At 24.9% G+C, this 14440-nt stretch overlaps 1 protein-coding gene and 1 non-coding gene across 2 annotated transcripts; one reads left to right on the forward strand and one right to left on the reverse strand.

Annotated features, from left to right (window-relative positions):
- Positions 1-9435: 9435 nt before the first annotated feature.
- On the forward strand, positions 9436-12892 carry LOC114129203 (omega-amidase NIT2-like). Its single transcript, XM_027993857.2, has 6 exons — positions 9436-9602; positions 10250-10396; positions 11372-11556; positions 11938-12106; positions 12231-12464; positions 12558-12892. Exons 1-6 carry the CDS (start codon positions 9581-9583, stop codon positions 12653-12655), a joined length of 855 nt encoding a protein of 284 aa, XP_027849658.2. The 5' UTR covers positions 9436-9580; the 3' UTR covers positions 12656-12892.
- Positions 12893-13680: 788 nt separating this feature from the next.
- Positions 13681-13799, reverse strand: LOC114129205 (5S ribosomal RNA). Its single transcript, XR_003592815.2, has one exon. It is a non-coding gene; the product is annotated as a 5S ribosomal RNA (ribosomal RNA).
- Positions 13800-14440: the final 641 nt, after the last annotated feature.

Below are 14440 nucleotides of genomic sequence, written 5' to 3' on the forward strand. Positions count from 1 at the left end.
TACGACCCATACAATAATACCGGGTGACCGGTACAGAAATATTTAACCCGGTCAACCGTGTTGTTGTTATTATTACTATTATTATTATTATTATTATTATTATTATTATCGATGATGATTTTATAGTGATTCATTCGTCGTCGCGTGTAGCCGTGTAGGTAAGTACGGATTTAGAATAATATATTGTATATATACGTATAATTATAAGTAACTCATCCGCTCATACTCGTCCATCGACGTCACTCTTCCGTGTAGAAAATAATACGAATACATTATAAAATAATAAATAATAGGTAATAATATATTGAAAACCGTGTGCAATACAAGCAGCTAAAGTGTCCGTCCCACGATGGCGATCGGAAATTATTACTTAATAAAATATTACAATATTGTTCGAACGTCGGTAACGTTCCACGATAATAATAAATAGTCAATTGCAGACACGATCACAATTCATGATGATGGTTTACTGCAGTTATAGGGACACATGGACATCATAATGTATAATATTTACTCGTAAAAATTCATCTTCAGATCCACTCAGACAAGTCGCATATACGATATACCTACGTCCTACACATGATATATCGTTCAAATCATTACGATTTTTTATCGGCCTATCAAAATACTAAATGGTTAAAAGTTAATATCAGTTTATGACGCATCACATAAATATTTTTTCCGGATGACATTTACTATAATAAATATTGATTTTAGATAGATATACCTTATACTTATCTTGATGACTAAAATATAAATATAATAATATTATATACTAAATAGAGATTATATCTGTGTTCATAATATCCTGAAATTTGGGTTCACCAATAGTAATGGGTCGACCTGGGAGGCGAAGGGTAATCGTTCACATCTCAAATCCTATGTTCAATATATTAATATGTATAATAAAATAAAATAAATAACTACTTATGATGGTCGTACCACTGTAAAAGACTAGAGCTTATTGAGCTTAATAACTACCTATCTAATAAATAACCATCCAAATTCTATAAGTTTATAGTCTTTATCTGTAACACTTCACAATCCATTATTATGTTTATCGCCATGATATTAATATAATAACTTATAACCATTGATACAACTATATTCATGTATGTAATATGTATCTATTTATAATTTTCAATATTAGGGACCAATTTGGGTACATTTTAAAGTTTTTCTACTTGAAAAAATGGCTCTCTAATACAATAACATAATTTCAGCAATCCTCCCACATCCCATCTCTATACGACTCTAATTACGGTATAACTATAATATATTGTATAAGTATTTTATTATTAGTTCAATAAAAAAATATTTGTATTAATGACACTTAGTTCAATAAAAATAAAATAGAAATATGTTTTATGTTTTTGACATTTTGCCAAATACGATTTAAAATTTGTTTGTATGTGCATTTTTACAACGTAGAACAGAACACAACTTAACTAATTTGTGTTTAAGTGCACAAGTACCTACGCCACATCCTTATAACTGTATAAAGCTATAAAACGCTGTAAAGAAAAATCGATGGTACCCAAGGGAGGATTTAGGTATGTGGTGGACTGGTGGCCCGTGAACGAAATTTTTATGCATAAACAAGAAAATATATTATAAATATAAAATATATATATTATTAAAATACCATAAAACTGTAGGAGCCACTGGGCTGCAACCCACTCAGCCCTACCCTTAATCCGGCCCTGACGGTACCAAACATTACAAAAAAAAAATGTTTCACAAAATATGCTTAATATTAAATATAAACATTTACAATTTACATGTATTATCTATTTAACCGTTTTGAATTTAGTATTTATTATACAGTTGACAGTTGTCATGTATAATACAACTACCTATACTACTTTAATTTTTAAAAGAAACAAAATTTAAACATTGCAAATTTAACCATAAACATAGAATATAATATTAAAAACATGAATGCATTTATAAATGTAAAATAAGCATTATATATAGTATGAATAAATAATAATTTATTTTAAGAACCTCTAATCCTAATTTATGTGATACAAAATTGTTGAAATGTTTATAATCTATATAAGTAAAGCTAATAAATATGACAAGTTGACAACATCCAAGAAGTATAATTGTTATGGTATACCTATATACCATATATTATAATATATATATATTATGGCTGTATAATTGTATCGTAAAAACTGAAAAATTACTTTTTATTGAAACATGTTGTTATTAATATAATATAATACGTTAACCTATATTATGTTTATGTTTTGGAAAAATTTAAGTTAATGCGATGTGATTGCGAGCCTGTACACGCCGCTGAAACTCAAGCTTTTAGCAATAAAATTATTCAGAGTAGATAAATAATATACAATATACGTATACAGCATAGGCACTGTTAAACTAAAATATTATTAATGAAAAATTAAATGGTTGTTGACTGTTAATGGTTTTATGATATTGTATTGAGTAATGCAAGACGGAAATTGCAGTTTGGCGTGGGGCGAGGGTGTACACGCTGAAGCCAAATAGGCGTAGATAGTGTAAATACTAAATAGCTATATATGCGCTGTAGCAATACTATGTAAAGACTACCAACTACTAAATCTGATCCTTAGGCTCTGTGTATTGGGGTGTGTAATTTAATTGTTTATATTTATTTATCATTCATTTTATAAAATGATACCTATTATATGAATGAATATTTAACTTTTTTACATTGTAATAATAATATAGAAAATGGGTATTTATTACCTATACATAATTATTTATTATTATTCGTGTAAGTCCATAATAATAATTCTCAACAACTTTTATAAAAAGTAATTTGCATATTATTTATATTGTGCACGTAAGAACGAACTGATAATATATATAGGTATGTTAGTCTTTTGTATTTGTACATATTACTTACGTCACATATATAAGGACGCCACGCCTGACACTTATAAAAACTCAGCATATAATAAATACCATAAGTATAATGTATACATTGTATGAAATATGAATGTGTACAAAACTTAAACATTCTTGGTAGGTAAAAGGTATATAATATATATATAAAGAATAAATTATAGATATTGTATAAAATGTCTAAGTATTATCTAAATTGATGAATAAGTTGTTGAATGTTATTATTACTGCTAATCAATCAAATCAAAAATAATTTTTATAATAATAAATAAATTGCCAATTCTCGAACTTAATATTTGATGTACATAATATCAAATAAATACTATCAATACTAACTCAATAAAAATGTAATTATTTACTAAAATCTCCTTTACATCCATATACTAAAAGAAAAAAGTTATACAAATGTATACAACAGAAGACTTAAACATCGGGACTCAGGTTACGAGTGTCGATACATTTTTGACCTAGAATCCTATTGTAAACACGAAAATCAAACAGCTCGTGGTGGGGCTACGGAACGCAAGGTATGTCCAACAGCCATACATGGATTCCCAACATTCGATTATAGAGACGATAGAACATCCTATTAAAACGTGTTAACGTTATAAAAATAATTTTATTTCTATAAACTGATGAGTTTGAAAACTAAATTTAAATAGTAAAAAAGGAAAATATGAATATTATGAGTTATGTCATGAATTTGTCCATGAAACAATAAGCTTATTACAGACTATAATTTAATAAAGAAACAACAATTAAAAAAAAAAAATCGTCCTCAGGATGATTGATAACTAACGTATATTAGGTAAATAATATTTTATAATATATAGTATATTATAAATTACGTACGTATATACATCAGCTATAGTTCCAATAAATATTTATCCAAACAAGGCGTCGATTGAAGTAAAAATTGTAATCTTACTCAACTCGTGTCAACACAATATATATGTTTCATACATACAATTACAGCATAAATATTATTTTTGCAATGTATTGTACAGGTACATCGACTTTATCACTTGTATATACCGCAATAATATAATCACATATAAAAATAATACAGAATACCAATAACATTATATGAAGTAAATAAATAACAATATTCTTATATTTTTAATTCACTATAAATCGATGTGTACAATTTACAAAATTTAATGTTTAATGTATATTTGTATAGGTATGTGAATTTAAAATATTAATTGTACTAAAGAAATTCAATTCAACTGCAGTTCAATTGTTCAATATAATTTAGAGATTTTTTATAAGCTTAATATAAAATTAATCCTATATGAGTATTTTTTAATGATCTTGCAAATAAAGTGTGTATTTTTATTACGGTTTTAAAATGAATAAATGAAAAGAATATCGAATTATGCAAACTAAAAAATCATATAAAGAATTGTATTGCTTAACAAAATGATTCAACGTAATTTGAATACTAAATTATACTGTAATTGTTATTTTCCATGCATCTAATATTATATATTCATACATATACTTAGTAAGCACCTAAAACGTCAAAATGTTATCTAATAAAATATAAATAATGCACTATGTGCAATTAAATAGGTAAATACACCAACGACTCGTGGTTATTATAAAAATTGAATAGTTTTTGTCGCCTTAATGGTCTTCGGTATAATATACTAAACAAAACTTCATTGAAGATACCGAACAAAAAACGCTATTGAAGACGTTTTTAAAGAACGGAAATAAGTGCCATATACACTAAATAACTTAATATAATATATATGATGAATATATAATTTACTTATACAGAATACTAGAATAGAAGAGAAATCGTACGCCTATAAGCGAGTCTTACGATGAAGAAAAGTTCCAAAACAGTGAATAAAATGAATAATGTAGGTTGGATTGTATAGGTTAAACATACTTTTTTTATTGTACATAGAAATCATTTTAGGTAATTGTTCATAATTAAATCATACTCAAATGTCTTGTATGATGTACACAGTCTATCAAATATTAATAACAATGAAACACAAAATGTATAAATAAGTTAGCACCCTAAATATCAAAATTATCGATATTAATTGTGCATTTATTTAAGAAAATCAAAACTTAGAAATTAAAGTACAATAACAGACAAAATAATAAGTAGTTATTTATTACAGCTATATAAGTACATATAATACATGAACAAAATCGGATGTGGACGTTAATATTATAAGAAAGTGGATGATTCAATAAATCCAAGAATCAAGATCATGCGATAGATCACAAAGTATTTAAAAGCCATGTGATGTGAAAGTCGAATTTTCACGTACATGTAAAGACGACTAAACTGAGATCAGCTTCCGATGAAGATATCTAAGAGGTAAGTACACGAAAGACGATTGCTATACGACTGTCGAAGAGAAAGTGTCATACCACGACCGACAAATATAATCCCCCCATTTGAATACGCTAATAACACAAGTCTAAAATACATAGAACAAAGCAAGGACAAAAATTAAAACTTGTAAAAGGATTATTTATATTTTATATGCCTATTGCATTAAAAAATAATAAAATACATTAAATGTTAATACTTTAATATAGATATAGCCAATTTAGGTCTTGGAATAATAAAATCGGATATGTTACATAATATAATTTATTAATTGATAATACCTATGTAGAAGGACAAAATATTAAAATACCTAAGATTAAGTAGACACCTAAGTATATTATATAGATATATAGATTATAGGTACATATGTAAAAAAAAAATAATAATATAAATGAAATGCAGTATACGCAAACAGTGAACGATACATGAAGTTTAGAATCACACATTAGAAAACATGTGAAGATTTAATGAGTGAATTATTATTTTAGTTTTAAAAAAATAATGATATTTGAAAACAAAAAAATAAGGATATTTCCGGTGTTAATGAATTCCCAACGTAATTATTTCCACGGAAAATGGAAACCTCCATTAATTTAACAAAAATTATTTTCCAATTACTGAATTAAGTATTACCTTTCTATTATTAATTAACGGAATAATAAATTAGTAAACTGAAAATTTATCTAAAAATGCAATAGGTACTTACATATAACAAAATCTTGATAAATAACTCATAAAGTTATAACATAGGTACCTAATTGTATGTAATAATAAATATATTAGAAAAACATTTTCTGTTGTTATTGAAAAAAATCACTAAATAATTAATATATTATACTACCGAAGAACTATCATTCAATATTAATTCATAACAATTAATATTATATTCTTTATGAATTGTGGAATAAAAGTTCACCCGAAAAAAAAATCTCGTTAGTTGTTTTTAGTTAATATAATATCAATGACATTATATCATGTATAGTTTCAGACAATTTAAGTATTTAACTAACCACTTATCAAAATAAAGATTTTTCCATTAAATTTAACTTAGATACCTACTAAAACATTTAAAACAAAATAGTAAGTGAATTGTGAATAATACCGTTCAGCTGTAAATTATAAATTAAGAAGGTTATTGTTAAGTACAATAAGTATAGGTACATAGATGTGTTAAACTGTTAAATTTGGAATCAAAGATTTATATATCATTGTATACGAAAAATGATTACACTAAAATACATTTATTTTACTTTTAGTTTTATGGTAAGCTGGTTAATTTTTCCAAAAATAGTGCATTTGCCATTTATTACATTATTAGTAATTAATTATTATATTAATATATATTTATACCATCTATATTATATCAACATGCGCATGGTAGGTAATTGGTAACTCAAAATCGAATAACATAATATTCCTGTTAATATCGTAAAAGAGTAGAAATAAGTACAAATAAATCAAAAATGCTATTACATATTGTAAAATTAATAATAAAATACGTAAAAGTTTGGGATTTTTACGAATAATGATATTAAATTATAACAAAATAAATTAACGTGTTTATCGGTTAAATATGTAATTTTGATCAAATTTGAATTTAAAATATAAAGATAATAACTTTTACATAATTTTTAGATTTTATGGTTTCAGTGTGAATTACTGTCACTAGGTAGAGGAATCTCATATTATTTATTCAATATTAAATAAAATGAAATTTTTTTTATAGATTTCAAACTATTGGCAACTTTTAGAGATTTTAACGAATTTCGTCAAGAATCTTTTTCAAATGAATGTAAAAAAAAATTGTGCTTATATATTTTTATAATTTTTATAGAAATGTAAAAACAACTTAATAATATGTAGGATTTTGTATTAACTTTTCAAGCATTTTACCCTGGGAATAATTTCTAATCAACATTTATAGAAATAAAACTTAACAATTTGAAAATTTTTCGTACCTATAAATAGTTCAAAAAGAATTTAAAAATTTTTAAAATTGTATTGTAAATAGAAAATGATTACATAAACATTTGATAAAAATATTTCAAATATCTACAGTTATTTTTTTCGAATTACTGCACCAAAAATTCTTCGTTTATTTGTTTTATTTTTATTTTTTCCAATTATAAAAAAAGAAGCTGAAAAATGTATACTTTTGCCCCATCCCCTCATGTATCAACTAAATTCAATTTTTAACAGAAACTACCGTCATTTTTGAAGTTCAAAGTATTTTTATGAATTTAGTTCGTATAAATGATAAAATACCCCCTATAAAGTTCTATTTAAAATATATTTATCTAGTTTTTACCTATATACATATATGAAAGTTTTAATGCGTGACATACATTATTATTAATTATAATCAGTTCGTTACGGAAGTTAAGATAGCCAGTAAAAACAACAGGTAGGTTAATAATATTGTTTTGATGACCTGTAACAAACATATTTAATGCTTGATAAACTTAATAACAACTGCCGTAGGCATGTATAATGCTGATATCTATACGCAATATGCATCCATTAAATTCAATAATAAATATGATAATAATTGTTAATTGAACATTTGATAACTCATAATTATCAATATTTCAAGAAAAAAATAATCCCTATTAAATATATGTTGTTTGTGTGCTTTTAAGTTTTAACCCTGTATTATTTGATATTTTTTATATCCCTTAAAACTTTGAATTATTTAGAGCCCACTAAAATAATTGTTGATTAAAATTAAGAAGTCTTTTAAGTCTTTGAAAATATTTAAATATATATTATATATACATAATATGCATTCCCATTAACAATTCTGCAATTAGTAAGTATTTAAATTTTAAATAACTTAATTTTTTTAAATAATAATATATAGGTAGATACAAATAGTTGTAATATAATAGTATATAAATAATAATAAATATTAATTTAAAATTAATTATAAATATAATATACATTATATAATTTAAACAAATTAATAAAATACGAGTAAATAGGCACATTTACTAACGTAAAATTGTTTATTTATTGATGGTTGTTTACAGGATATCGACACTTCGGCAGGATATGTTTAGGGTTTATTTACAAAAAGATAAATTGAATTGCCAAGAAATCATAATTCTATAAATGAAAAAAATGTTATTTTGACTAGATATATAGGTCTGAAAATTTGTTTTAATCAAAGTTTTTTTCTGCGATGACAAATTCAAGTTTACTTAATAGCGCAAATATAATATATCTAATATCTATTATTATATATTATACTGTATATTAATACGAGTATGCAACTAATTAATTCCATTTTTATACCAGATGAGTTGTTCTTAGATGAGTGAATTATTAAGATCATATAAATTATTTTTTCTATTAATTCTTATTATTTCTAGTTCTAAGTGTATAAAGTGTTGTATAATAATCAAAATAATTAGATTGCTGTGTCCATTCCAGTAGGTACCTATTATTGAAACATTTAATACCTACTCTTAAAGCATTCAAAAACATTCCTGTAAAATTCCATCCATAGATATATCATATCTGTATGAGTGCACGACATTTAATATAATAATAGTTAATTATATAGGTATATTACATTATTACCTATAATTACCTAATAATTAAACATTCATTAAAATTGTATGTGTGGGAAAAAACACTAGTAGTAATAGATTTTATACATCATGCAGGTGATAATTACAATGGTTAAGAAAAATAATAAATTACCCATCAATCTATTATCTTTATATAGGTTAGGTATACTAATAAATAAATATAACATATTATGTATACTTCTAGTAAAATGCTTAAATAATGGAAATTATATTAGTATACTAACTACTAAGGTGTAAATGTGTAATATTAGAATAACACATATCTAAGTAAATAATTAAAATATTTTTTATATCACATATTACATTTTGTTTGTTACCACAGATCATACTTATTGAGTAACTTCTAGAATATTTTTTTTCGTGATCGATTTCATCAGGCAGGTAGCAATATCGAAATCATCAAATTATTATACTTGTATGTCTTATCAGATGTACGTATGTAATGGAGTACTTCTACTCACCGACTCTCCAAAGTGCAGCTTTCATAGTGATAAACATGTAATAACATTATAATGGTTGTTTGCTTGTGTAACGGTTAAAATGCTAATATACCTAATGCTAACCTAACACAGTAACACTAAATTATCACTATTTAAAAATTGAAATGGACTTTATAAGTATCAGAATTGAACTCTACTCACTCTCTGAAGTCAGTGAAGTGCAACACTATATAAATACTAGCTGATTAAAAAATATTAGCTCAGTAAATCGTAAACTTGCAAAAATTAAAATGACTTCTTCAAGTTCTTCAGGTGATATATAAAATTATTAATCAATTACTTTAACATAATGTAGTATACACTATTATATACGTACACATGAAATACTGCGTGATTATGTTTCGAATAATACAAATTATTTCAAAATCTATAAACATTTTCGAAAAAAAACTTTTTATTTAATTTCCAGTTAAAATAAAACAAAATTATTTTTTAAAAAATTATAATTTTTTAAGATTTTTACCTTTTTTATGATATCATACATTCTTAATTTCATGTACTGAAGTAAAACATTTTTCGAGGTATTCAATACATACAAATCGAAACTTTCCAATTCGTAATTGCTTAAATTTTAAATACTTATAAATTATAATTCATAAGCTACTCGTCCGAATTTCAATTTGTATGTATTGAAACATTCAAAAAAATATTCTACTTTAGAATATAAAATTAAAAATGTATGTTGTCATTCAGAAAGATAAAAAACTTTTAAAAAAAAATTATTACGATAAAATATATTAAAAATTTTGTTTTATTTTAACTGCATGGAAATTGTGTTAAAACAAATATTTTTAAAAATATTAATTGATTTTGAAATAAAAAGTGTTGTAGGGTAAAAGAGAATTACTCTGTTTTTGGCTGTTTATAATATTGTTAATACTCAAATATTACCTATTTAGGTTTTCGGGCGGCCGTATTGCAGTTAACCGTCACGGCTGACAAATCAACAAACATAGCCATCGCTGTAAAACGTATACAGCAAGCAAAGTCTAATGGTTGCACATTAGCCGTATTACCAGAATGTTTCACGACACCATACGACAACGGTAAAATTAAATAAAAAAATATTTGTACTAAACCTAGACATTATTTAGATTCGAAATGAAGTAATATTTTAACTATGAGTTGTGTACAATTAAAAGAATTTACATAAATTAAATATTGCAATTACTATAATACACTTTATTTTGAATATATTGGTTAATTGATTTTTAATAATATTGATTTTATATATTTTTTTTTAATATACTAGCTATTACCACGTATGTATAATGTTATAAGTCATTATTACTTATAATAATATGTACCGTTGTATGTTTTTATTTCGTAGTTAAATCTGTAAAAAATGTGTACTTAAAGCAGCTAAAAATATAACAACAAACACGTCAAATCAAATTTTAAAATTTACTCTAATTATAATCAAAAAAAGTGAAAATACGAAATAGATAAGTACGACATGCGCGTGTATAGGTAGTGTATACTTATGTATTTAGAACTATTAGATGTATAATTATTGCAATATAATAATTATATGTGAACAAAAACGTTTGTATACCTACTAAAGAATAACAATTTTTAGTATGATAAATATTTATGAATTATAGTTTTTACTGTTCTTAGACAACAAAATTTCAAAGCACAGTAATAAATACAATATTTTTAATTATTAATTTAAAATATCCATATTTATATTTCGTGTATACACATACATCAATATATGAATGTATAAACTATATACCTATTATATTTAGATATTTGATATTATACAATACAAATTATTATAATAATCTGTAATGTATTAGAAAAAATTTTACTTTATTAAATTATTAGATTTAAGTGGTGTATTTATTTTTATATTTTATTTAAGTGTACCTCCCTACATATAAATACATAATAAAATTAATATACCTCCAAAATACACAATTATAAAAATTAATTAACTTCAATTTAGGAAAATAAACAGGTGATTTTCAGTCGAATTACTCTAATTCTATTATTATTAATTTATTATTTGTTTTTAGCTCTGTTCAGAAAATACGCTGAAATCATTCCCGACGGTGAAACATGTAAAGCTTTGTCACAAGCTGCCAAGTCGAATCAAATGTACGTTGTTGGTGGTTCAATCCCAGAGTTATGTGATAACAAAGTCTACAATACGTGCACTGTTTGGGATCCAAATGGAAACTTGATAGCCAAACATAGAAAAGTACTACTAATATTTTGAATTATAAATATAGTGAAATCTCTGAATAGTAAACATTCTTGGTCATCGAAATTATGTCCGCCATTCGGAGGTATCCACTTTTCAGAGAGAGTAAATTTTTGAAATTCATTAAGGGTAATTGAGGGAGGTTTTCCTATTGAAAAGTAGTGAAATACTCCTGTTCTCAAAAAAAGACCTGCTATTCGGAAATGCCTGTTACAGCATTATGTTTCACTTTATATAATAATAATTAACAATATATTACAACTTTTATTTGAACGATTGAACGTCACAGTATAGTATTATACGTTATTTGTATTTAAATATATTTTGAAGTTCATAAAGCTTAAAATGTAATTATTTTTCGAAAAAAAATATTTACAGGTGCATTTATTTGATGTAAATATCCCCGGTAGTACTTGCTTCAAAGAGTCTAATGCTATGTCTCCAGGAAATACACTTAATACTTTCCAATTGGGCAAATTTAAGGTTGGACTGGGTATTTGTCATGATATGAGATTTTCGGAAATGGCAGCATTATATCGAAAACAAGGTTTGTTAATTGACAATTTGTCATTATTCATTGAAAATACGAAATTATACATAGCATTAATATTTAATAACATAATCATATTATGATTATAATTTTTAACGTTGTATAATTTTTTGAATTCAAGGATGTGATTTGTTGATATACCCTGGTGCTTTTTGTACGGAGCTTGGACCACCCCATTGGAGCTTATTAATTAGATTCAGAGCATTGGAAAATCAAACATTTGTAATTGCTGCTTCGCCGGCCAGGGACACTAAATCTAATTACGTAGCATGGGGTCATTCAATGGTTGCAGATCCGTGGGGTGCAATTGTAGAAGAAGCTAATGAAAAGGATATGGATTTATATGTAGATCTTGGTAAATATGATTTTTATTTTCTCTCTTAATCAGATCTTTCTATTTTGAAAACAAGTTTTATATTAAGCTTATTGCTATTGTTAAAATTTTTAGATTTTACTCTTCGGGAAAACATTAAACGGCAAATACCCATTGGAAATCAAAGAAGAACTGACATATACGATACAATTGATATGAAAAATATAAAGTAATACAACTGGCTAATTGACTGCAACCTATATATCGTTGGAATTTTCGGAAATCAGAAATTGAAAATTATTATAAATCATTTACTAGTTAGTAAGAAAAAAAATGTCATGACTCGTTTACAAATTAAATAAAAGTTATAAATATTATGTAATAGTTATCTACAGTATAATTGTAGATATTATTAATATATAAATATTATAATATCCATTAATTATAATTTATGTTCAAACTTTCTATAATTGTCTATTAATATACCTAATTTATCATATTAAACTATAAAAGTGTATTATATAATTATAAATATTATGATACACAATATGTAGGTACGCATTTAAAATATTTTTCATTGAATAAGTAATAACTACAAAAATTGTAAAAGAATAAGTTAGATTAGATGAGTAGGCGATGAGTAATAACATTAGTAATAACTACCTATATTGTAACATACTATCTACTATACGTCTATACAAGTTAGACGTCTGAAATCTGAATGTCTGATACTTAAACTTTAACTCAAGCACATTACGTGATGTGTAAGTGTAAATCTTTAAATGCATGAACAATTTCAATAAATCATCACTTCCAATCTATTTAAACAACATATTATACACATAACACACAAAGATTCTTTTCTCAAAAAACTCATTATACCAAATTCTATCCATGATTTTTGAAGATATTTTTAGATTCAGAACGAAGTGATGAATGTATTGATTTTACAATGATGTAAATAGTATTTATTTTAAAGGTAATTTTGGGTCTGTTTAAAAATGTATGTGATTCAATGATTCTTGTACATACATATTATAATTTATGTTATAAAAAAAAAAAAAAATAGAAAAATAACAAATTCAAGTTTATCAATCATTACTATTCAAAAAACATTTATATTGGCACTAAAACATTAATTGAACACTATCGATTTCTTTTTTAAGTAATTACAATAATCTTAGTTCTTCATATTCTATTATTTATGTGTATTTTTCAAAAATAGCTAATAAAAATAATACCAGATGCAGCAAAAAAATGCCAACGGCACGTAGTGTTCCCAAGCGGTCACCCATCCAAGTACTAACTACGCCCGACGTTGCTTAACTTCAGTGATCGGACGAGAACTGGTGTATTCAACGTGGTATGGTCATTGGCGATGGTTGGTTAATATTTTATTTTATTTAAATATTAAATAACGTTGAGTTCTATCACTGGATGGCCTCCCACCTCATGTGATCAAGTTGTATATTTTATTGTATATAATGTTCAAATTTGCTTATTATGCCTGGTAGCATAGATTGTAAATATTCTTAAAAAAAAAAAAAAAATTTAAATATTAGATATCTACCTACCTATATTTTATGAACTTCATTAATTTTTGATTCTTATCGAAGTGATGACTGATGAATGTATTATCGACTATCGAGTTTACAATGATATGTGTTTTTTTGTTGTGTGTACAGCATGTCAGTATAACTTGTCAAAATAATGCTTCAATTTCAAACTTTGTGGGTGGTTTTCAACAAAATCAATTTTTTTATAAGGTTTTTAACTTGTAACTCAATAACTAATCACTGTAAAGTACTTGAAATTTCCACCAAATGTTTATATTAGTGTTATCTATAAACAGTTAAATTTTCAAAATATTTTGACTTTTGAGCTATTTATAGACAGTTAAAATTTTTAGTTACACGATAAAATAATTTTGGATGACTTGGAAAACTTGAAAATTTAACATAAGGTTCCTTATAAGTTGTTCTTATTGTAGTTGAAAAAATCAAAAATCGTTAGTTACA

The sequence above is a fragment of the Aphis gossypii genome, chromosome 2, assembly GCF_020184175.1.
Source record: "Aphis gossypii isolate Hap1 chromosome 2, ASM2018417v2, whole genome shotgun sequence".
Taxonomy (NCBI): domain Eukaryota; kingdom Metazoa; phylum Arthropoda; class Insecta; order Hemiptera; family Aphididae; genus Aphis; species Aphis gossypii.